This window comes from Erpetoichthys calabaricus, chromosome 13 (assembly GCF_900747795.2).
Source record: "Erpetoichthys calabaricus chromosome 13, fErpCal1.3, whole genome shotgun sequence".
Classification (NCBI taxonomy): Eukaryota; Metazoa; Chordata; class Cladistia; order Polypteriformes; family Polypteridae; genus Erpetoichthys; species Erpetoichthys calabaricus.
In genome coordinates this window covers 62,703,180-62,727,954 of record NC_041406.2, presented here as the reverse complement: position 1 = coordinate 62,727,954, position 24,775 = coordinate 62,703,180, and the positions used below count along the sequence as shown (strand labels likewise).

The 24,775-nt window shown below is 40.5% G+C and overlaps 1 protein-coding gene across 1 annotated transcript in view; it reads left to right on the top strand.

Annotated features, from left to right (window-relative positions):
• The window catches only part of asb4 (ankyrin repeat and SOCS box containing 4), a 191,631-nt gene extending 169,565 nt beyond the window's left edge, over positions 1-22,066 (top strand). The window contains exons 3-6 of the mRNA XM_028817063.2: positions 7,146-7,445; positions 13,411-13,901; positions 14,564-14,677; positions 21,475-22,066. Coding sequence (XP_028672896.1) covers positions 7,146-7,445; positions 13,411-13,901; positions 14,564-14,677; positions 21,475-21,663 — 1,094 coding nt within the window. The 3' untranslated portion in view covers positions 21,664-22,066. The remainder of the gene's footprint in view (positions 1-7,145; positions 7,446-13,410; positions 13,902-14,563; positions 14,678-21,474) is intronic.
• The last annotated feature ends 2,709 nt before the right edge of the window (positions 22,067-24,775 follow it).

The following is a 24,775-nucleotide window of genomic DNA, read 5'->3' as shown; positions in this document are numbered from 1 at the left end:
TACTGAAGCACATGAAAGGACAGAATTACAGCCAACTCAGGCCTTATTTGCCAGAGAATGTTAGAAAAAGAATGGATTGATTATTGCTAATCTGTCAGTTAATTAATTATCAGTTTTGCCTTTGGCCCATTCCAGTAGTTAATTGAATAATTTGATATGGATTCCACTTTATTTTCCTTACTCTTTCTCTGTTGGAGAGGTTAATGGCCATCATACTTATATCAAAGTAAATGAAGCTCATTTTAAGAAACAGAATAATACAGTTTATTGATAAAACTATTCTAGAAATATTGTCACTGCATATATAGTATATGAACACTGAAGACAGAATTCAAGACAGATAAACATATAACACATTTATATTTACAATACATTACATTTACACTTAATTTGCTTAGCAGCTACTTTTATAGAAAGTTACTTACTTAAAAAAAGAGGCTGGTTGTTTACTAGCTATTTAGATTTCTAATTGATCTTGGCAAAGATAAACAATTTTACAATACCAAGTCCTTAAGGATGGTGTCCAATGCTTTGTGGAGTTGTGTGTTGCTGCCCTGTGTTCAGGTGGAGACCTTTTCTTGCTTTGGTGTGCATGTTTGGTTTTTGTTGCATTTTCCTTTATTGGCGGTGTATTGCTGCCTTCCTCAGATTGCTGTTAGGCTCTTTGCTGCGCCTCCCATAACGTCAAAGGGAAAAGCGTTATTCTTTCTGTCACAAGAGTGTATGTGCCGAAGTTCCCTTCCTAAAGTAATTCTGCTTTTCAGTCATCACAGACAGGGCTCAATCACTGGCACATACCTTGGCTTGGCAGAGTCAATCTTAGAGCTAGTTCAGAGCACCCAGCTCCAAGGCTGTATGGAGAGTAACTTCCAAACCAAAGAAAGTTGATGAGCTTTTTGTTCTGCAGCGAGTGGGTGGCTTGTCACAGTCACACCAACGAGAGTGGCTCATCAGCTTCCAGCTCACAAAAAGAACAGATTTTTAAGCTTTCAGCTCCACCCATAGAGAATGGCCCATCACTTTTTAGCTCCACAGAAGAGGAGAAATAATCTCTGATGATAGGATCAACGTCACTTCCAGTTACAGAACCAGTGCCTGCTTATGAGGGCGTTATTTTGCCAATCACATCCAGCCAGAGTTTAGTTTGAAGTTAGAAGCCTAAAATGAATGTCCGTTTGGGTGCCTTTGTGTCTGAAGGAGTCTCTGTAGAGGTGTCAGCTCAACTCTGATTTATATCTTTGTTATCAGATGAAGCACACGGCTGATGAAAGTGTTGGTTCAATCTGAAGTCCAACCATTAATTCAAGAATGCATGTGTGTGAGAGGTAGAGGTGCAGCTAGCTTTCAGCAGTTCCCATTAAATCTATTAGTGTGCCACTAATAAGCCTAGCAAAATTGGCAATGCCTATTTTTTCCAACACTACTACGTTTTTTCTGGTCCAGTTGCTAACACAGATTGTGACTGCCTGGGTTGGGTGCAGTTGCCCTAGCGTCCTTTGAATACAGGCCTTTGAGAGTCATAGTCAAGGATGAGCATGGCAATGAGGACACAAAACAGCACGAGTAGGTGCAGGTGCACTCAGTGCTTTAATTCCACAAAGTGTTCCAAAAATCAAATAAAGTGCAGTGCAAAGGTCACCCAATAAATTAGTTAATAAATAATTCTTGATAAAATAGTGATAAAAGAGGAGGTTAAAATACTAATAAATAAAGCCAAAAAGGTTAAAATCCAAGGTTAAAACACACAGGATCTGTCTGTTTAGAACCAGCTCGCGCCTTTTGCCTCCTTTCAAAGCTGTTGTCTTCTTTGCTCCACCTTTAGGGTCTCCTCAGCAAGAGAAGACCTCCTCCAACAGGCACAGTCATGTTTTAAACCAGCTTGTGTCCTTCACTGCCAACCCTTGGCCTTTAGCGGAAGCCCAACAAGTCCTTTTCCTTTCTCCTGCTTCATTTGGTCACTCCTGCAAAAGCGACGCTGCCTCTCAAGTGCTGTCTGCTCGCTCCACCTGGCACCATTTCCAACCACCAGTCCTCCACTTCTCAACACCATCTTTACCTGCCTGCCTATTTACTTTTTTTTTATCCCTGTCTAACTTACACAAGCTTTGTTTTATCCTCATGGGCACAACGGCTTAATTACAGACCCCAGCACGCTAATGAGGAAATTGGCTAGATAGATAGATAGATAGATAGATAGATAGATAGATAGATAGATAGATAGATAGATAGATAGATAGATAGATAGATAGAATTCTTTGTTGTCATTATGCATACACATAACAAAATTTTTTTTGGTAGGACTCGGCTTCAAGGCAGAATACTTAAATACACAATACACTATAAATAATAAAATAAACATAATAAGTATAAAAGACAGAAGCAATAAAACATTATCAAGTCCAGACTTTTCCTGAGGTAGTACACCTGCAGAGACCAGTGATCTGTGTGCGTGGGTCTGCAGGGGAGGAATACGAGTGTGTGTGTTTGATTACGAGGGAAAGTACGTGTACATGTCTACAGGGGGAGAGGTTAGGGGTAAATGTATGTGTGTGTATCAGCAGGGGCAGATGGACTTCACAGCTCTGGGGAAAAAGCTGTCTTTCAGTCTGCTGGTACGTGTTTTTATGTTTCTGTACTGCTTTCCCAAAGGCAGTGGTACAAACAGTCCATTTCCCGGATGGGTGAGATCCGCAGCTATACATCTGGCTCTCTTCTGCACCCTTCCAGCATAAACAAAGTCCAGGTCTAGGAGAGGACTTCCCATGATCCCCTGTGCTGTTCTCACCACCAGTGCCAAGTCCTTCCTGTCCTGTGCTGTGCAGCTGCCGTACCACACTGTCATACTGTGACAGAGAATGCTTTCTATAGTGGATCTGTAGAAGTTTGTGAGCAGCCGAGAGGAGAATCCAGCACGTCTCATCTTCCTGAGGAAGAAGAGTCTTTGTTGGGCCTTCTTTACCAGGTGAGATGTGTTCAAAGACCAGGTCAGATCTGATGTGACGTGGATACCCAAGAACTTGATATTGTCCACACACATTACAGCCTCCTCATGTATGAATATAGGAGCATGTTCTGTTCTTCTTGACCTCCTATAGTCCACAATGATCTCTTTGGTCTTGCTGGTGTTCAAGATGAGGTTGTTGGCTGAGCACCATAGTGCTAGGTGTTGTATCTCCTCTCTGTGGTGAGTCTCATCATTGTCTGATATGAGATCCACCACGGTTGCATCATCCGCAAATTTCACAACCATATTTGTGGCATGGATGGCAGAGCAATCGTGCGTAAATAACATGAAGAGTGCTGGGCTGAGAACACAACCCTGTGACGTGCCTGTGTTCAAAACCAGTGTGGCTGATGTATGATCTCCAGTTCTAACCACCTGAGGCCTGTTGGTGAGAAAGTCTCTGATCCAGAGACACAACGATGTAGACAGACCAGATTCTGAAGCTTTTGTACCAGCTTGTCCGGGATTACGGTGTTAAATGCTGAACTAAAATCAACAAACAGCATCCTAACATAAGTGTTAGGGCACTGCAGATGAGTCAGGGCTGTGTGAAGTACTATTGAGACGGCATCCTCTGTAGATCTGTTCCTCCTGTAGGCGAACTGATGGTTGTCAAATCCAGCAGGGATGGCATCCTTGATGCACTTTAGAAGGATTCCCTCAAAGCACTTCATTATTACTGGGGTCAGAGCCACAGGGTGGTAATCATTAAGGCAGGTGACCACTGATTTTTTAGGCACTGGCACAATAGTGGAGGATTTGAGGCAGACAGGGACCACTGCAAGTTGTAGAGAAAGGTTGAAAATGTCCAGAAAGACTCCTGCCAATTGATCAGCTCATAGTTTCAGTGTCTTACCCGACAACTTATCCAGTCCTGCAGCTCTGTTGGTGTTGATCCTCCTCAGGGTGGACCTCACTTGGTGTAGTTGCAGGACTAGAGGCTGATGCTGCTCCTCCAGCCAAGGGAGATGTACAGTCTCCCTGCTGCTAGATGCATCAAAGCGTGCAAAGAAACTGTTCAAGGTGTCAGGGAGACTAGGGTCATAGCTGACCTGCTGATCGCTGCGCTTATAATCTGTTATAGTCTTTAAGCCTCTTCACGTGTTCCATGGGTTGTTGTTATCAAAATACTCCTCGATACACTGTTTGTATCTGTATTTTGCCAGGTTTATTCCTTTTTTTAGTTCTTTTTGGGCTTTGCTATATGCCAGCCTGTTGCCTGACCTATATGCAATGTCCCGGGCTTTAAGCAGGGACCTCACCATACTGTCCAGCCACGGTTTCTGATTTGGAAACACCCTAAAGGTCTTCGTGGGCAGGACAGCATCAGTACAGTATAGAACTGCACATAGGATAGAACAGATGATGTATATCCCTCTAGACATCACATCTTGCCTGAAGAAGGGGCCTGAGTTGCCTCGAAAGCTTACACATTGTAATCTTTTTAGCTAACCAATAAAAGGTGTCATTTTACTTGACTTCTCCTTCAGTTATTCTTCTTGTGCAGAGCACTTTTTCTTATCAAGCCTTTCGTATCTGTTGAAAATGAGGGCTCTCTTTAAACTCTGTTTTCTCTGTTACTTTAAATCTTAGAAGGTCCTCAGAGGTTTTAAATTTCAAATAATCTGTTATTTGGAAAGGGCTTCCTTATTACAATCTTTCTTTTCTCACAGAATATTTGGAAAAAAAGTATTGAAATAAGAAGAAAATTGAATAGTTAGTTTTTCTCTTATATATTAATTCCTATATGTTCAATGTGATTAGTACAGTATATGGTTTTCTTATATATTTACTTGTATATTTATATGTCTTAACGTGGCTCTGAGGCAAGGGATCTGGGCTGGCAATCAAAAGGTTGCCGGTTCGAATCCTGTAAATGCCAGAAGTGATTCTACTCTGTTGGGCCCTTGAGCTAGCCCCTTAAGCTACAATTGCTCTGTCCTGGGAATGATGTTAACGTCCATCCAGCCCTGCAAGCAGGTCTTCCAACTTGCAGGGAAAACTTGGGAGTTGCTGGCAGGATTGGCACTCCAACTACTGTAAAAAAAAACTCACACTGTCCCAGTCCACTCAGACTTTCTGTGGTCCTGAGGTTTCATCCTTTACACCAGGGGTCCCCAACCACCGGTCTGCGACCCACTACCGGGCCGCAGCCGTCTGACAGACGGGCCGCGAGAGAACTGCCGGCAACAGAGACTCACTCAGACTTTTCAGAACGCTTGGCGGGCGGGGCTTTGCAGCGGCGCAGAGAGAGGAGAGAGACCGAAGTGAGAGAGTATTACAACAAAGTATTGTTACGGTCCCGACAGTTTCCCCATATGACACGAGTCTATAGAAATCGCGTTACTACGAAGTACATTCAGCAGATGCTTTCATTACAACGAAGTGACCTTGAAATGCCTGAATGAATCATCCACAGAGCAGTTAGATCTGTGGTCGCAGCTCAGATGTGCACGTTTGCACAACGATCCCCAAACAGAAACATTGTAAAAAAAATTCTTTCTTCGAACTTTCCTCATACTGTTTTTTTTTTTTTGCTGTTTTTGTTTTCTGTGGTTTTCAGTGATACCTTTTGCTTATTGCTTGTCAACATTTGAAAAACATCCATCGGAATTTAACTCATTGTCACCCTCTTATAGAAACGGCAGACACGAAAAAAACGATAACAGTGTTAATGTTTGTGATGTGCAATCTGTTGGAATGGCAAATGTAAAGCATATGTCTTTGTTATATGCAAAAAAAGAAGAAAAATCTCGGGTTGCAAACATATGCGAACTGCTTAATAAGTTTAATAATAATAGACATGTTATGTAAATTGTGTATAAAACGGAAAAATTTGCATCTAATAAAGTGGTCCTTGGTGTCAAAAAGGTTGGGGACCACTGCTTTACACAACTGCACTTGGATCCTAAATTGGGATCCTGGGATGGTACGTCGTGTGGTGGATACAGCAAGGCACTGTATAAGTGCATGCTTCCAACTTCCTCCACCTCCTATGTCTTAATAAGTTACATTTTTCCACTTTAAGAGATTGAAATGCTAGACCTATTCCAAAATATAAGAATGTGCTTCTGACATAAAAATGTCATAAAAACAGGAATGATGGATTTCAAAATTGCAGTATAGAGCTTGGGAGTATAAATCACAACATATTTTTTCTTAAAGTATTCCAATAAATAAACCTGTCTTTTGACAAATATACTTATACCTGTATTTTTACATTTCTCTCAGATTTTCAACATTAGGCTACTTTTGCAAATCAAACACCTGTTTGTTATTCTATAAGAATACTGTAGGCCAGATAAAGCTTGGAGACATAAAATTGATTTTATAATATGATACCTTAATGAGGGAAGGCTGACACTTTTATAGGTTGTTTTGATAATTCATAGACATGTAAAAAAAAACAATGACAGCCGTGGGGTAGGGCAGACAGACTTAAATCGTGCCATATGCAGATAGTTAATGCTGGGTTAAAAAAGGACTGCGGAATTTAAAATGTGAGGTGCATTTCTGAATGTTCATATATGGTGTTTTATTATGTATGACTGCACCATGTTTGAAAAGTGAAAATAGTAAAAATTTATATTGATAAGCACAGGATATTGCATAAGGCACAAAATCTTCAGACTAATGAAACTTAACGTGACAGGGATTGACATTTACATCCAATAGCTTGTGTGTTTGCTGTTGGCTACCATATCCCTACATGCTGTTATAGAATTATTCAAAATGTATCGGTTTCTTATTTCAAACTGAGATGTTTAACAACTGGGTGCTATGAGGGTGCAGTGATAGCGCTGCTGCCTCTCAACAAAGAGGCCAGGGTTCACAATCCGGGTCCTCCCTGCATGGAGCTTATATGTTCTGCCCATACCTGTGTGGGGTTTCTTCCAAATACACGCAGGTCAGGTGGATTGGTAATGTTAAACTGGCCCTAGTCTGTAGGTTCACCCCGATATGGACTGGTGTCCTGTTTAAGGATTGTTCCTACCTTGCACCTCTGCTCAGGATAACACAGGTTTAGAAAATGAATGGCTGTTTAGAATCAACTCTACTATTTAAACGTGCTCTTGTTTCTTTTAAATGATAAGAATAACATGCTCAATAGAAAATTAAAGGTTGTGATTTTTTCTTTCAGGTTATTGGTTGCCTGGGTACAAACTGGAATCCTCTTGGGCTACAGGACTGCACATTTGTGTGATGTATGGCTATGTAGAGAGTGCCCTGGTGTTAATTGAACATAAAGCTTCTATCAACAGCCGGCCAAATGGAAAAACACCACTACATGTAGCCTGTGAAGTGTCCAATGGTGACAGCGTAGCCCTGCTTTTAAATCATGGGGCAAAAATTAACAGTTTTTCCATGAGCGGACATACACCTCTGCATTACTGCATTACAAAAGAATCAACAGCTTGTGCGAAACAGCTGCTTTGGAAAGGTATAGTAGATGTTTCAACTTCTGCGTTAAACATTTCTCTAATTGGCAGGAAAAGTGTAAGAAATAGATATATTTTTAGATAGATATATCTCTCTATTATAAAAGGAAATCCTGGGACGAGACTTTCTCTGAGATAATTTCAAGTCCTGCGAGACGTGACTTTTTGCCAAAAGATTTTGCCAAACCCCGCCCTCTTCTCAAACATTCACAACCACACCCACAGTCCAATTAATTCTCATTCGTGTGACTGCTATTGTCAGACACAGTTTTGCGCATGTGACTCACAGTAAAGGGAATCCATGTGTTCAGTGCAGGCCATGGTACATTAAAACAAACCTCTTGTTATTATTAAGTAATATACTGCCCTAAAATGACCCATAATAGACCAAAACTTGATGTTCGCTCTTTTCAAGACTCTGACGAATGAATATGGATTTGTACAACAAAAGGATGATGCTGTGTGTGTGTGTTATGCTGTGAAAGTGTTGTGTGTCATACGTCAAGTGTACAAAGACGTTATCAAACTAAACATCAGTCCACGTTTAAAAACTCTGATGAGAAAAGTGAAGCTATAAAAAGGGCTGCTTCAGGCTTTAAGAAACAAACTACTTATTTTAGTCAAATAATTGGAACCAAAAATACAGCCACTGAATGTAGTTATAAAAAAAAACTGACACAACATTCTTTTCACATATGATCCTATGTATTTGAAAATGTTGAATGACCAATAATATAATAATATAAGATCAAGTTATAATGGGCTGCAAAAGTATATACTTTTGCAGCCCATTATAACCAGACCAATTTTGATACAATATATAACAAAATTGTTAGAATTATATCAGCACGCAGAATAACATTGTAACATAGGATCGGCACGACACTGCTGAAAGGTTGCCGACCCCTGATTTAGAACATAAAACTTTAGCCATTCTGGCAGTTTTATACACAATTTACATAACATTTCTATTATTATTAAGTTATTAAGCAGTTCGCATACGTTTGCAACCCGAGATTTTTCTTCTTTTTTTGCATATAACAAAGACATATGCTTTGCATTTGCCATTCCAACAGATTGCACATCACAAACATTAACACTGTTATCGTTTTTTTCATGTCTGCCGTTTCTATAGGAGGGTGACAATGAGTTAAATTCCAATGGATGTTTTTCAAATGTTGACAAACAATAAGCAAAAGGTATCACTGAAAACCACAGAAAACAAAAACAGCAAAAAAAAAAAAAAAAACAGTATGAGGAAAGTTCGAAGAAAGAATTTTTTTTTACAATGTTTCTGTTTGGGGATCGTTGTGCAAACGTGCACATCTGAGCTGCGACCACAGATCTAACTGCTCTGTGGATGATTCATTCAGGCATTTCAAGGTCACTTCGTAGAAATGAAAGTATCTGCTGAATGTACTTCGTAGTAACGTGATTTCTATAGTCTCGTGTCATATGGGGAAACTGTCGGGACCGTAACAATACTTTGTTGTAATACTCTCTCACTTCGGTCTCTCTCCTCTCTCTGCGCCGCTGCAAAGCCCCGCCCGCCAAGCGTTCTGAAAAGTCTGAGTGAGTCTCTGTTGCCGGCAGTTCTCTCGCGGCCCGGCTGTCAGACGGCTGCGGCCCGGTAGTGGGCCGCGGACCGGGGGTTGGGGGCCCCTGATCTACTGTATTATTTCTTCAGAGAAAGAAGAAATATTGAGGAACGTTGTCATAAGACACAGTACAGGCTAAATAAGTGAATAATGATAAACAGATCAGTTACTGTTACCCTACTATAAAAACAGAAATACAGCAAAATACCTCATCATTCTTCACAATGACAAACTATACGTATACAGTGAGCCTCATCTAATGGTTTTTGCCACACAGTCTCATTTGAGATTGTTCTAATGGCCTGCAACCATTTGTGAATCCACAAAATCGCAGAGTGCATACCTTCCTCTGATCAGTTATAAGTACAAATGAGTCTAAGTGTGAGAAGGCACCTGAACTCCCAATGTATAAACTCTGAGAAAAATCACAAAGTGTACACCCACCTTAATAGGACACTACCTGTGGCAATTTCCTTTCTGATAATATTTAATGGCAATACTGTAGATGACAGCAAAAAGGAGACAAAGTTGGGAATAAAACAGATTTTTTTGTATAACTAATGACAAATGAGGCAAAGTGACTTGGGAAGCCTATAGCTGTACCACTGAAATTTGACCCCAGACATCTGAGAGTTTCACCAGCACTGTATAATTCTGATCTCTCCACTTAGGTGTGATGCCTAGTGTGCTTACAGTGTGCATCACCCTTTCTTGTACCTGAACATTGATAGTCATGACCGGGATGACTGGGGCAATGAGGCCACATAACAAACAATTGTGAAGTTTTATTTAAACAATCAAATGTCCAATAAAGTGAAGTGAAGTCAGTTCAAATTTCATCAATAAATAACTAATCCATAAAAGTCAGTGCAAAAGTTGTGGAAATCATCATCATTATTAATAAACACATAAATCCACCATAGGGTTAAAATCAATTATAACATACCAGAAATAAAATCGATTTCTCTCACCTTCATTCTTCTGTCTCTCTCACTCTCTCTCCCTTCTGCCTTCTCAGCTCACCCATCGGGTCTTTGCAGTGGGGCCAAGGCACCAGCAAATGCGGTCCCCAAACCGACTCTTATCCCAGCCATACCAGACAGTCAGTGCTGGATTGCTCAGAACTGGTCTCCACCACCCTGCCACCTCCCTTCTACCCAGCTGCACCCTGGAGCATTCGGTCAATCCTGCTCCTCCAAATTGGTTAGTGGGAGCAACTCACCCCTGGATCCCCTCACTCCCTTGCCGAGCCACCAACTGTCTAACCTCCAGTCTACCATACTGGTGCACACAGCCAATCCACTCTTTCTGCTCCAAACTGTCTCTCTTGATTTTACTCCCTTAAGTTGTTCTTCCATTCTTTGTTGTTTGATCCCTCCCTTTCTATCTTACCCGCAGAGCGTCAATGAGGAAACTGGCTGAACTGATCACGAATTCATGTGCAAATGTGATTAGCCAATTTCCTCATTAAACACTCTCAGGCCACATGGTTACGCTACTGCGCGCACTCATTCTCAATGAGCCTGAGTACATTTTCCTCATTTTAATATCTGCACCACCTCAGACCCATAAAATGCTTCCGGCGTATTAGTTTACCCCCAAGGCTTACATGTATGGTGTTAGATATACCAGAGCAAGCAACAAAATATGATTAAAATAAAATGACTATAGAAAATGGAAAAGTATAGAAACGGTGATGATATAAAATGAAGATTGCTGCTCTAATGTGTTGGGCCTGTCATGATGGAAATGGCTTTATTTAGGCACGTACTATTGTAAATATTCCGTATGAACGGGAGTATGGCTTTAATGACAAATTAAGCTGTTTTAACAATGACTTGCAGGGCACAATGATCCAAAACATGCTGTTGCCATACTAGACTGTGACACAGCTAGTCAGTTTCCTGTCAGTTGTACTTTTGTACATACTAGTAAAGATGTCTGGAAACAAACATCACTTTCTTCAACCTTCTTAAAAAGCTATATAGTGGGATAAGGAGAGGTCCTTGGTAATATGTGCCCCCTTAGCACTTAAAGCTACTTACTCCTTTTCATGGTGATCCACTTAGTATGAAGGAGCAGATGACTGCATGAGGCCTCCTGAAGGCTACAATCAGCTCTCTGGTTTTGCTGATGTTCAAGGACAGACTGTTGTCATTACATCACTCAGTAAGAAGTGTGTAGGTTGTCTCATCATTGTTTGTAATCAGACCTTCTACCAGTGTGTCCTCTGCAGACTTGACAGAAGAGTCTGTTTTAGGCTTGACAACCAAACATGCATAAACTGTGGTCGAAATTTAACATCTTATTAAAGAAAGAAACATCCTCTAACAGGACAATTCAGCAATCAGGCAGGAGAAAAGCTGTTCATGGTATCTTTTAATTAGTCCTCAGCAAAATGCCTTGGAGGGAGCATTCTTCAGAAGCAGTCCGTTACAGCATGGTCAGAATGATCAGAGAAACAAAGAACAGAGGTTCATTTTATAAACTGTTGAATTTACATATAGTGTCAATCAATGCATTCATTTTACTCTGGTTGGTTCATTGGTTTACACCCAAATGATTTTTTATAAAATAAAAGTCTACTATATTATATTCTGGTTCTTCTTAAACCTTTGAGTTGCGCCACCACCCTTGAAATTTCCATTCTCGTTTATGGGACATCTGCTGATTTCTTAGTCATCCCTTCAGGACATTTTGTATATTACATCAACCTTTCTTCTAATACATTATTGACTTGACCATTTCAGTATTTTTCCTAAACCAATTCTTCTATTTCTGTGTACATTTTGTTGTTCACTTGACCTTTATCTGGTTTCCTGGTGTGCCTGAACAGGTTTCTGACATTTATTAAGTCTTTATGCTATTTCTTTCAGATGAATGCTATGTTACCCTAAAATTATTCTTCCACAAAACACAGAAAACGCCCCTAGTGTGCCCTTATGTTCACACCAAGACTATCAGATGCACCGTATCAATCTGGGCGCTACAAGTCAGGAAGTCGTAGGTCTTAGTTACAGAGGCAGGTGTTTAATCCAAGGGCCTTCAGTTTTGCTATTAACCTCAGTGGGACGGTTATGTTGAATATCAAGGCGGGAACTAAATAAACTGCATTCTCAAGTAAATGTTTCTTTTGTCAGGGTGGGATGGTGGCGCATGCACAGTATGGTTCTGAAAACTGCATCTGTGATTGATCTATTTGCACCTTAGGCAAAGTGATGTAAGTCCATTGGCTTTGTGCCCTTGATTTGAACCAAGATCTAGCACTTGAAACAATTCATAATGACTGAGTGCCTGTCACAGTTCAGTCGTCAGTCAGTGATTGTAGATTTGCTCTGGAAGAATGGTGGTTACTTCAAAGCAGTTGGTGACTACAGTTCGAGTCTGAACATACTGAAGATGTTTGCTAGCTGATCATCATGTGGTCGGAGTCATGGACAAGTATGCCGTCTGGACCAGCAGCTTAATGAAAGTACACCCTTCTTTGAGATCTAATCACTTCATCGGTAAACAGTGGACGGGTCACCCGTTTGTGTGTGTGGTTTGATTCAAATCAGAGATATAAAATGTGTTGCAAAGGGGCACCAGTGGTTACAACTGTCGTGACTTTGCTCAAATATTGCCGTATCATGGTTTTGACTTTTTACTGAAGCATTTTACCACCTATTATTTGCTGATGTTCTTTGCAGTTCTGAAGTCAGTTTTCTGTGTCCCCAAGGCAGAAGCTACTTAATGATAATACTGTTGATGTACATATTCTGGTCAGTACAATTGAAAACTTATGCTCTCCTATCTTGCCATACCTTTATTGACCTTATTGTTAATTTCACTTATTTCAGCATTTTATATTTTTGCATGACGCAGGAACAAAGATATGGTCTGACACAGCAAAAGCAGGAGAGAGGCTTAGCCTTGTAAGTATCACAGATATCTGTGTAAATGTGATCCAAAATGTTCTTCCCTTGTTACGGAAAATGTGCTGATTCAGTTTGGCAAGAAAAGATTAAAAGCACATGAGACAAAACGAGTCAAACACCAGGGAAACCAAAGCCTGACACCTAGCCGTTGGTGTAATCAGTGCAGGCAGGCTTAATCCATTTCTTTGTGTTATGTTGTGGCAGGCGCACTTACATTCTAAATGAATGCCTTAATATTGTTGTGCTCTGCCTCACTTAAGAAGGTTTATTAGCATTATTCATGGGGCAGCATGACAAAATTAAGACTAGCTTAATATGTGTGCTTCATGAATGTGGTCTACTTTATTCAGAATGTTGTCTAAAACTTCTTACATTATGTTGTTCTTCCTCACACCTCTTATACTTGTACTTTAAACCCTGTATAACTTAATTTATCTAAATGCTTTTGACAGGTGCAAATCTGGACATCCACAGTGACAACAGGGATGCGGATACACCACTGCATACAGCAGCACGCTTTGGCATACCAGAGCTTATATCAATGTATGTTGCTCATGGCGCCAGTGTTGACAGCGTCAATGGACACATGGAGACTCCACTGATTACTGCAGCATTCTGGGCACTGAACTATAAGGAACAAGAGTACAGCACTGATCACCATCTCATCTGCCGCATGCTGCTGGATTATAAAGCTAGTGTCAATTTACGGGAAGAGGATTTCAAGACGGCTCTTCATAAGGCAGCCTGGAACTGTGATCATATCCTCATTCAGATGCTGCTAGAGGCTGGAGCAGAAGCAAACACGATGGATATCAATGGATGTGCTCCCATACAGTACCTTCTCAAGGTGACCTCAGTCAGACCAGCAGGTGTGCCTGAACTCTGTTACCAGTTACTGCTAAACCATGGTGCTGCAAGAATTTATCCCCCACAGTTTCATAAGGTAAAATTATCTAGTATATTTGAAATTCTTTAAATGTTCTTTAACTATGTAGAGAGCCCTTAAGTTAGTATTCAGTTGCTAAATATAGGCAGGCCAGGCTAAGAAACTAATATCATAAGCATGTGGCTATGGTGAAAAGAAGTTTATCATAAGCACAACTTAACATGTATTTTTAATTTGTCGCCTAGCAAGCTGCTTCATTTGAGTTTGTTGGGATTAATGCCTGCGTTGCTGCTGTTTCCTGAATGCTGTCTTTCTTTACAGGCAAACCTTGTTTTTATCTGAATTTTTAAGCATACTTTTTCAAAGATACAAACTATGTGTTATAATTGGATACAGGGCCTTTCTTCATTTTTTACAGTAAAGTGATGGCCTTGTACCTAAAGATAACAGACATGCTCGCTGCCCAAGCTACAGGAGATCTTCTCTGGCTCAGATGTTTAGGGCAATTGTGTGTCTGCTGTACTCTGAATGCAAACTCTGGGGTTCTGTCCTTGGTCACGTATGTGTCACAGCAGTTACTAAGAGTGAAATCATCTTTTTTTTTTCCAATTTCAAGAACCCTTTTATTTATCTCCAGGATGAATGATGCTGAAGAAGTCAAATCTCAGAGACCAAACTCAAATCAAGGAAAGTAACGACACTATCTCACTTCAAAATAGGTTCTGCAAGCATGCCACTGTTATCCCAGGGCGATTGAAGTAATGATAAATTCATATGAGCATATAAAGGCCACACGAAAGTGGAAGCTAGCTATACCCAGTGACGTTTTTGAGGTAGGTACTTTTCAAATTATTTAGAATGCTCTTTGAAGATGTTATATTCTGGTCAGATAATGCTTGATTGACAATACATGATTACAGTGCAAAGCAATGAAGCTAAGGCACCAAAAATATGGTGGAGCATTGAGGAGCAATTCATCAACTCATTGAATGGTCTGCTTCCCTACAAAATGTATTCCCCTCCCTTACTTCTTGGTCAACATAGCCCTATATCCTATTTAATGTCCCTTTGTGGAGGTAGATACCTAAGGGACGAGGTGCACAAAAAATGCATTTCCATACTAGACACAAAAGGTCAAGAGATCAGGCGTCCCCTACATCAGGGGTTCCCAAACTTTTGGATGTCAAGTACCACCTGAGATTAAGTGAGTTGCGTTGCATACCACCCGAATTTTTAACAAAAAAATTAAAAAGCAAGTATTGCAATGAATGATTAATTCTTAATTAGGTAATATACAGCAAATTCACGACACTGACTACAACCGCCCTGAAATTTGATGTGGGGAACAGCTCGGACACAGACAGGTAGACACGATGGTTTCACCCAACACACGTTTATTAATCATATTTACAGTGCACAGACCCTGTGCCGCAGCACCAATCACCCCTCAAGTCCTTGGCCACACGCACAATGCCTTCTCTGTCTCTGGTCCGCCTCTACTCCTCTCTACTAAGCTTCGTCCTTCTTCCTCCCGACTCTTGTCCCTGACTGGAGGGAGGCGGCCCTTTTTATTCACCCCAGAAGGGCTCCAGCTGCATCCTGAGGGCTCGTAGCCACACCCCTGTGTGGCAGAAGCTCCAGCGGTGAAACCGGAAGTCCACTGGGTGTCTCCAATTCTCTTCCCCCCAGCACTTCCCGGTGTGGCAGAAGTACTGAGGTCCAACACTCCCAAGGCATTGGGGCACCCCCTGGCGGTGACCACGGGCCCCTACAGGGATGAGCTTCCAAGCTCTGTACCCGTGGTCTCCACAGCAACCAGGAAGGACGCCCCCTCGTGTTCTGGAGGATCCACAAGCCCTCTTCTGGTCCTCCTCGGCATCCCGACTGGGCATGAACGCCCGCCCGGGCACCATTTGAAGAAATTATGCATAAAATTAATGAAAAAATTTGTGCATGTACATAAATTGATAAATTCCGCCCCGAAACTAAATCCTGCCTTCGGCCTGTATGTGACGCAGTTACCAAAGACGAAATGGTATCGGCTTTGTGCTTAGATCTAGTGACTACAATGCGATACTGTGGCAGTGCACGTATAACAACAAACGCGAGCGGTTTCTGTGAGGCAGAGTTACCAAAGACTAAATAGTGTCGGTGTTGTGCTTTCATCTAGTGACCAAAAGCTCAAACAGTGAAGAAGTAGAAGTTGACTTCCGCGAAACGGAATTATGGTAGCGTTAAATGTACTAAATACTGATTCGAATAATAGGTTTTATTTATTCAGATGACGAAATTTCACACCACACTAAATTTGGGAATCCATGTATTATTGTATTTAAACAGTTTCATTGGTTTTTGCTCACAACAGGCTTGTCATAAAGGGTTTTGCACAGATAAATTAAATTTCAGGGACCGTGATGCGTACCACCTGAAAAGGCTCCGCGTACCACAGTTTGGGAACCGCTGCTCTACAAGCTACATCTAGCATAACGCTCAGTAAAGTAGACGGACTCGATCAAGATCCATGAGCCCTTGAAAAAGTTACCATGTAGTGTAGTTTAAGGAATGGATGGATCTTCAAAACTCAACATGTGTTATTTTGGATAAATCAGGTGAATAGTATCGACAAGCTTTGTTGGGCCGAATGACCTGTTCTTTCAAAATTGTTCTAATGTTCTTAAGCCATATACCTCTGCCCTGTAACAAAAAGCGGACAAAAATGGTCAGAAATGGCATGTCTGAAAAAATCTTTGTAGTTAGAGCAATCTGATTAAAGAAATAAATGTTGAGGAATTAAAAAAAAGGTAAAAATACAATTTTAAATGATACTGTATAGTCTGTCTGCTTTAAGCAGATAAGTAAATGGCAAGAATCATATACCAAAAGGGTCAAAAATGGGACAGAGGAGTAGAATTTAAAATATGTTATGATAAAAACTGCATTTAGAAAAGTACAATGACTCCTGTCGCATCCCAAAGACGTGTGGTAGGGTAACGGGTGACTCGGAACTGGCCCAGGATGTGTGTGTGTGGTGGTATGCATGAGTGTGCCTTGAAAAGAGCTGGCACCTTACCCAGGGTAGGTTCCCATGTTGTGCCCTGTGTTGCCAGTACACCACACCAATTCTTGAGATCCAGTACAGGATAAGTGGGTTAGGAAATCGATGAACAAAAAGCACATAACATGGAAGATTTACATTGTGAGGACACTGAAAATAACACGAATACTAACAAGTGAGACCCACATAAAGATCTGAGAACTTTAAGAATTCATTTTTCTTTAATTACTTATTGCTTTAATATACAAGACTTAATATATAACTAGTTTTTCTATGTATACCTACAGTATATATTTTTTCTGAAGAAATTTTATCTCATCTTATCCAATCCATATAATATAAGTAGATTTTTGTTTGCCTGGCAGTCACATCATGGTGGGCATATTCAGCTTTAATGTTTGCGATACATTTATTACAATATACATTCCAATTTATGGTGTAAGTAATAAAATGTATTGCATTTTTCATTCCAACAGATGGAACACTGCAAACATTGGCACTATTGTTGAGAATCCTATGGCAAATCCCATATAATTGAGGGAACAGATGGAACGATACTATAATGTAATAAAGGAAATTGTAGGTAGGAAAAATATAGGAAATAAAAAATAATGATGGAGGTAGTACACTACACTGACACTATAACTCAATAAAGGAAAATTTAAATAGAAACAAAAACTATATAATACAAACCAATTTACAGTAAACGCACCCGGCAGTTCCAATTAAATGAAGCATGCTTCCACTGCCTGGGTAGTTCATTCAAACTGCAGCCCACATCCACCAAAGTCACTGTGGACAAATCCATTCATGTCACTCACAACACACCCGCCAACATCCCTTACAATACGCCTGTCTTCATTATTAGAAGATGAAATAATAACGGTCAGTTTATATTTAATAAAAAAGAAAGATCAACATGATGGAGTTAGAGATTAAGCAAAAGTTAGAAATGATGAAAGATGTCTGTGAATTTGCTGCAATTGGTTTACAAAAAATCAAGTGTATTCAGCATTAATGTTTGTGATGTATCTATATATATAAAATCCCTATGTGCGTCCAGGTGTCCGTGTGTGGGTGTCTTCTGGTGAAGTGCGCATGCGCGGGGCACGGTGCTATGCGCGATATTACTGTCAGAGAAAGTTATACGCGTTTTACGGAAATACAAACCAGTATTACTGCGAGAGGAAATTAAAGGTACACAATACAGTGACGCGTATTACAGCCACATACAAGCCAGTATTACTGTCAGAGGAGATTAAAGGCATATTACCGACGCGCACGCCTGTATTACCGCCAGAGAAAATTAAAGGTATATTATGGACGTACAAGCCAGCGGACGTACAAGACGGTATCCTTCAATAAGGGCGCGCACAAAAAGGCGAGCCTCAAAAGGCCGACCTCAATTGGGCACAGCGAATAAAGGCGCGCGTAAATAAAGATCTGCACCTGTTGCTCTTCACATATTCCAGAGCCATTTGAACTAAATTATCTACGCGCCCTTATTGAATAGAGCCGTACAAGACAGTATTACTTTCACAGAAAATTAAAGATACACAATACACAGCGGCAGCCCACGAAGAACGGTCAGCTCAGCAAGTAAACATCAACAAAAGAAAGGCTGAAAGAAAGAAAAATACGACCAACAAAAAGAATGAGGTCAAAGTCCCTTGCCATTTAATATAGACTGTTCCTACTAATGTTTATGCACTACTGTTCTAGCGCCCGTTATTGTAACGGGCTAAATGACTAGTCATATAATAAAAGGAATTTTGTAATGCATGTAGTAGTAAAATGTATTGAATTTCTACAGCAAATGGCACATCACAGACATTAGTTCTGCTGTTGAGAATCCTACAGCAAATGAAGTATGACTGAGGCAACAGGCACACTGACACTCATCATGTAATAAAGGAAATGTTCGTCTTTTTCTTGTCCTTATCTGCCATAACGCAAGTCTTTTGAATGCCAGTTCCTCCATTGTAGTTTGTCTTCAGCTCTTCTTATCATTTCTTAGTATGATTTACCATTTTTCAGGTAATATAACATCTCTTGCCATGGCCTTCCTCTTCCTTTCTTTCCCTCCTGCAATATTTTCAACAATCCATCTCCTTTAAGTACATGTCACATCCAGCGTAGCCTTCTTCTCACTGTTTCATGCATGCTCAGTTCTTTACCAGTCCTTTCCTGTATGTTTTCATTAAACAATTTCTCCATCCAACAGATCTTTTCCATCCTTCTCTATAGCCACAGTTGAAATGATTCAAATCTATTTCTATCCCCTTTCTTCACTGTCCATGTCTCGGCTCCATTCAATGCAATGCTCCATACTGCTTTTATTATTCTTTTCTTCAGTATTTTATCCATGCTGTTTGTTAGCAATTTTCATTTTGAATTGAAGGCTGCTTTACCCATTGCTATATGTAGTTGTATTTCCTTTTCATTTCTTCCATCCCTTGACAGCATACTTCCCAAATTTGAAATCTGTCCACTTCTGTCCAACATGTGTTCATTCATTTCTGTATGTTTCATGCGCTTAACCTTTGATGTTAATTTTATGCACCATTTATTACAGTTACAAAAAATAGGGGGCTCTGCCCCCTACTTGCTTCACTCACCAACCTCGGGCGCGTCTCTGCTGCTCATGTATGTGGATTTCACTTTCACCAAACAACAAATCTTTTAATTCTCACGGATACGCCTCTTCATTGGGAAAAAACACTACTTTTCCAAGATGGCAACACGAATTAGAAGATCTACAAGTCTCCAAATTGAAGTTTAAAGCCGAACAATCACTACATACTTCTGTCATATCACCTATGTCCATATATTCAATCTCTTTTCGCTGTTCTGTTATTTCTTTTCATTTGCTATTGTGTGTTTGATTGAAGGCTCCAACATACTCATGATTACTGATGAATTACCATAGAGTTTCCATTAATTGTCCCAACGTATTTATGACTTTTTGCAGCATGGTGTTATTTTATCCCCTATATGGAAGCAGAATATTGCCCTGAGAGTTATTTGGGCTTAACACTGTAAAGTGGATGATTTACACATAACCCCGAGTTTGACTCAGGCTTAATCATATATATTGTATATAGCAGTGGTTCCCAAAGTGTGCGCCCGGCTCCTCCTCACAGGGGCGGCATGAAATATTACAAAATTTTCATAATTTTATTGCCATTTTCAATTCAATGTGATAGGACGAGACATCTGGCAGACCTGGTGCAAACCAGTAACTCACTTAGTAATAACTGTTTGCGGAAGCCTCTACAAATGGTTACTGGATGGCGCCTTACAATAATTAAGTTTCTCGATTGTTTTAGTAGTTTGTCGAACTTTATCGGTACTTTGTGTTCGTATATAAATAGCTGTCGGTTTTGCGTGGTCTTAGTGTTGAATTCGTTTTCGGAGATTGTATCAACTGTATATTGTTGTGATTAAGTCAAGTGAAGTTTTTGAAGTATTCCTTCTCGTATATATTTTTAAAAATGGATCGGTTTTTACTAAACAGTAATAAGCGTTGTGAGAGTGAAAAATAAAGAGGGCAATGGTGAAGAGAGGCCGCAGTGTTTACTGTGTTTGAAAGTTTTGGCACCAGAGTGCATTCTATCAAGTAAGTTGAAACGCCATTTAGAAACTAATCATCCCAGCATGGTTAATAAATCTCGTGACTACTTTACCAGAAAGTTAAAAGAGTTCAATCAACAAAAAGGTAGTTTTTATAAGCAGGCATCAATACCAAGCAATGCATTGCTAGCATCTTACAAGGTGGCACATAGAATCACAATGACTTCTCTCATTCATACTGGCTCAATCTCTTTCTTTCACCCAATGCTGCTCTCGCAGTCTTTTTCTTTGTCTCTTTTTTTCCCCCTTTCCTTTTGTGCCAGTCTGTTCTTATATGGCTCTGTGAGCACAGAGTCTCAATCGCGCACTGCAGGAAGCCGATTAAGCAATTGAGAACAATCGCACCCTCACGTGCAGGTACCACTTGTCCCAGTTACCTCATCAACTCCCCATGGTTGCACAATCGCGCCCACGGAGACTGACACGGTGAAACGGATTATTTAAAAGCCTTTTGTAGCCGTGGACCCGCTACACCACAATCCCACTAATTATAGTTAGCTGAATTTGTTCAATTACGTTTTTTGTGATCTTAAATATGTGTTTTATTTATTTTTACTTAACCCTTTAATTAAAAAAAATTATTGGCTATTTCGCAAATTAGAATTTGACGGGGGGTGTGCCTTGGTAAAACCAGGATTCAGCAAGGGCGCCGAGAATTGAAAAAGTTTGGGAACCACTGGTATATAGAATTCTGTGCCCTGACTTAATCTCATTTTGGAGAAGTTGGGTGATTAGGATTGACAAACGTTATTGTGCTAAATGGTCTGTTTTCATCAAAACTGTTCTATAATGTTCTAAAGTTTTGTTGTGCAATTATTATTTTTTATATTGCACTATACAACAAAATACAAGTATCTGCAAGTAATTTTGTTAATATTCTTGCTTTTCTGTTTACCTTATGTCTGACTTAAATCATAACGAGAAATCACTGTTTTATCACAGCAACACCAGGATTTCTATGAGTCCCTCTTTGCTGTTTGCTGTAACACGCCGCGTACTCTCATGCATCTGGCCCGATGTGCGGTTCGAGCGGCAATGAGACATCGCTGCCACAGATTGGTTGAACAGTTGCCTCTTCCACCTTTGTTGCAAGGATATTTGCTCCTGGAACCCACAGGAATACTCTATTAAATATGCCAGTGATGTCTTTGGATCTCACATTAGTTGCGTTTCTCTGATCCAGATGACAGCTTATTCAGAGGCGCACTGCAGAAAAGAAAAGAAAGACTTAAAACAACAATCTGAGAATTTCTTCATTCTTTTCTTTCTTCCATCACTATGATGTGCTATGGGATGCATGAGGCGGTCAGGAATGTTACTTTCAGTTCCCTTGGCATCAGGATGTGGTTGTTTCTTGAATTATGAGGCAGCTGATCTATGAAAAGGTGAGGCAAGTGAGCCTATTGCAAAGACCAAAACAACATTTATAGATAATTACTATATGTAATAAACCAATTCCCTTTTTGTTGTTTAGTTTTCTTTCTTTGAACAATTTGCAAAGAAAAAAAACATGTGTGATGATGTCAGATAATTTTAATGTTTAAGAATAAAAACGGGACAGGTTCTAATGTGGTGTTGTCAACTTCAGCATGGTTATTTCTCTGGTTTCCTTTCCACATTTCAAAGATGTGCATATTAGTTTTCTGACTCTGAACTAGCTCTTTATGAGTGAGTGTGTTTGTGTGAATGAATGTGCCCTGTTGTTTTGTCCAGTCTGGGGTTTGTGGGATGGCTACAAGTATAGAACTCAGGATTAGAAATGTCCACACACTGAATGCAATACACTGCTACTTACAACTGTGTACTGCAGTAAAAAGAGGAAGGTCCTGCAGAAAACCTCAGCAAAAAGGAACACTCTAGTGACAGGACAACACTTGAGCCTGCCACTGTGGGAGGACCAGAGGTGGCCTTAGGTGTACGTGGGGCCTTGGGCGTGTGTCATATGCGGGGCCGAGAGCCATGAGTGTAGGCTATATACTGTACCACCACGCTCACGGGCTTGTCCGCGTCTAATGCTGTACGTCTTATTATTGTTAAAAAACATGGTGCCTTATGTAGGTACCATTGGCCGTTTGATTACATTACGTATTGTAATTGTTCTTATATTGGTTTAGTGGCCTTTAACCAACTTAATTAATGATTCAGAAACATTTTGCACGCAAAATTAACAAACTTGATAACAGTCGTTTCTGCCGAACCCGCTGGAGTCGGCAAATTTATTTAATTATGGAGAACCAGAACACTTGTAATAAAACGAACACTTACCAAACAGCTGCTTTGACAGTCACAGACGGAAGTCCACTTTTCTGGCTTTTCGCTGAGTAAAATCGTTGATAAGATCCTCGTAGTCAGATGTTGAGGCAAGTTCCTTTTCGATTGACAAAATAGCTAAACTGTACAGTCTGTTTTACGACTTTGTTGATTGTAGATAATTTTTGATAAGTTTCAACTTTGAAAAGCTTCTTTCTGCGCTCGCAACGGTCACTGGAATTGTCACCATAATTCTGTACGCAACAACAATGTTGGGAAATGAATCTCGAATGGGCCAAATGTACAGAGAGGCCTCGCATATTTGTATGATGAGCTGACGGTGACAAAAGAATCTCCTATCGCGGGGCCCCCCTCAGGTGCAGGGTCTGGGGCGATTGCCCTAGTCGCCACCCCCAAAGGCCGCATCTGGGAGGACATACAGTACTAGTTGTTAGTAGCCTTACCATGTATAGTTTACTCCTTGGCTGGTGTCCATGGAGGAAGCTGAGGAGATTTCTCTTTAGACACTTAATAGAAGGTGACCCAGTAGATAATGTGGGTGACAGTGCTGGACCGTGCGGCTTATCTTATATGTAAACGTCTACGCGTGGAAGTCAGTCTGTCTGTCTGTCTGTCTGTCTGTCTGTCCGGCCAGCCCAGAAGTGAGAGGTGGAGTCGGGCTAAGGGCTCCACCTCCGAGGATATGCAAGCGAGTCCAGCACGTCTGCAAAAGGATACCTCCGAAGAAAGAGTCACTCGCTTAGCCGCTAATACAAAAGCAATGCATGTCGGCAAAACGAAACCTCCTAGGAGGGAGATCCCCAGAGTAGTTCCTTTTAATGAACTGACATCTCTACATTTCAATTTTTTTTCTGACGATTTCAATAGTTTCTAGGACCTCAGGCTTTTTACAGCACAGGTTTACACAGCCAGTTTATGAATAAGTCTGGGGAAAACTGTCAGGAAGCCAGTTCTCTCCTTATTGACCATTAGGTGGCAGCACATGATCTCTAAACCAGGAGGAGGCAACATGGAAGGTGGTGTTAAGTACTAAACAGGGTCACTGAGGCTGGGACACAAGAGGCAGCTCCATGGACTTACAGTTTGGTGTCCAGGCCATCTATGAATCTGGATTTGATCTCAGAAGCGGGGATAAAAAGAGTCCATTGTGGTAAGATATGAAAGCAGAGAGAGGGAGAGTGCAGATGGCAAAACCTGCCACTGGTGAAGGAAGGTCCATTTGGCTTTATTTACTTCTACTTTGTGTTTTCCTTTGTGTACTCTTCACCAGTGTTTTAAAATCATTGTACACCTTTTGATTATCTGAGTCACTCTGGCATCATTACAGAAGAGATTCCAGCAGTGTGTTTCACATTTTTTTAATTTTAAAGTGATAGCGTAGAGAATGTCAAGTTCAATATGCAACACTTTTGCCTTTTTTTTATTTTCATGTGCCCTAATAAAGTACCAAAGAAATAACATTTCTCATTTTCTTCACCACATACAGTACTTGTACATCGTTCTTACATGCCCAGAAATGGACTGCATCTTGATTGGATATGTTCTGGTCCTCTGTAATCTCATACTGAGAAAGCAAATTTGGAAAGCGAAAGGACCGACATATCGTGACCCTCTGTAATAAAGCACATTAGGGGTCCGTGTCAGTGTGTAGGTTTTACATTAACAACAGTGCACTCAGGCCCATAGAGGCACAAATGTGCACTGTATCCTGACAGATACCATGAGACAGGGACAAATCCTGACTTTGTTGTAAACCGGGTTTAACTTTTATTGTTGGACATGGATAATTGTTTGGTGCCAGACTTTTAAAAACAAACCCATGTACCCAAGCCAGAAAGTATTGAAGGAATAATGGAACTTTTAACAGACTATTTATTCATTCTACTGTTTTAAAAGTTCTTATTCTTTTAACAGCTTGTTTTAAAAGGGGGTTTGGGTTTGGTTTTATCGGGGGATTTTAGTAGTGCTTTTA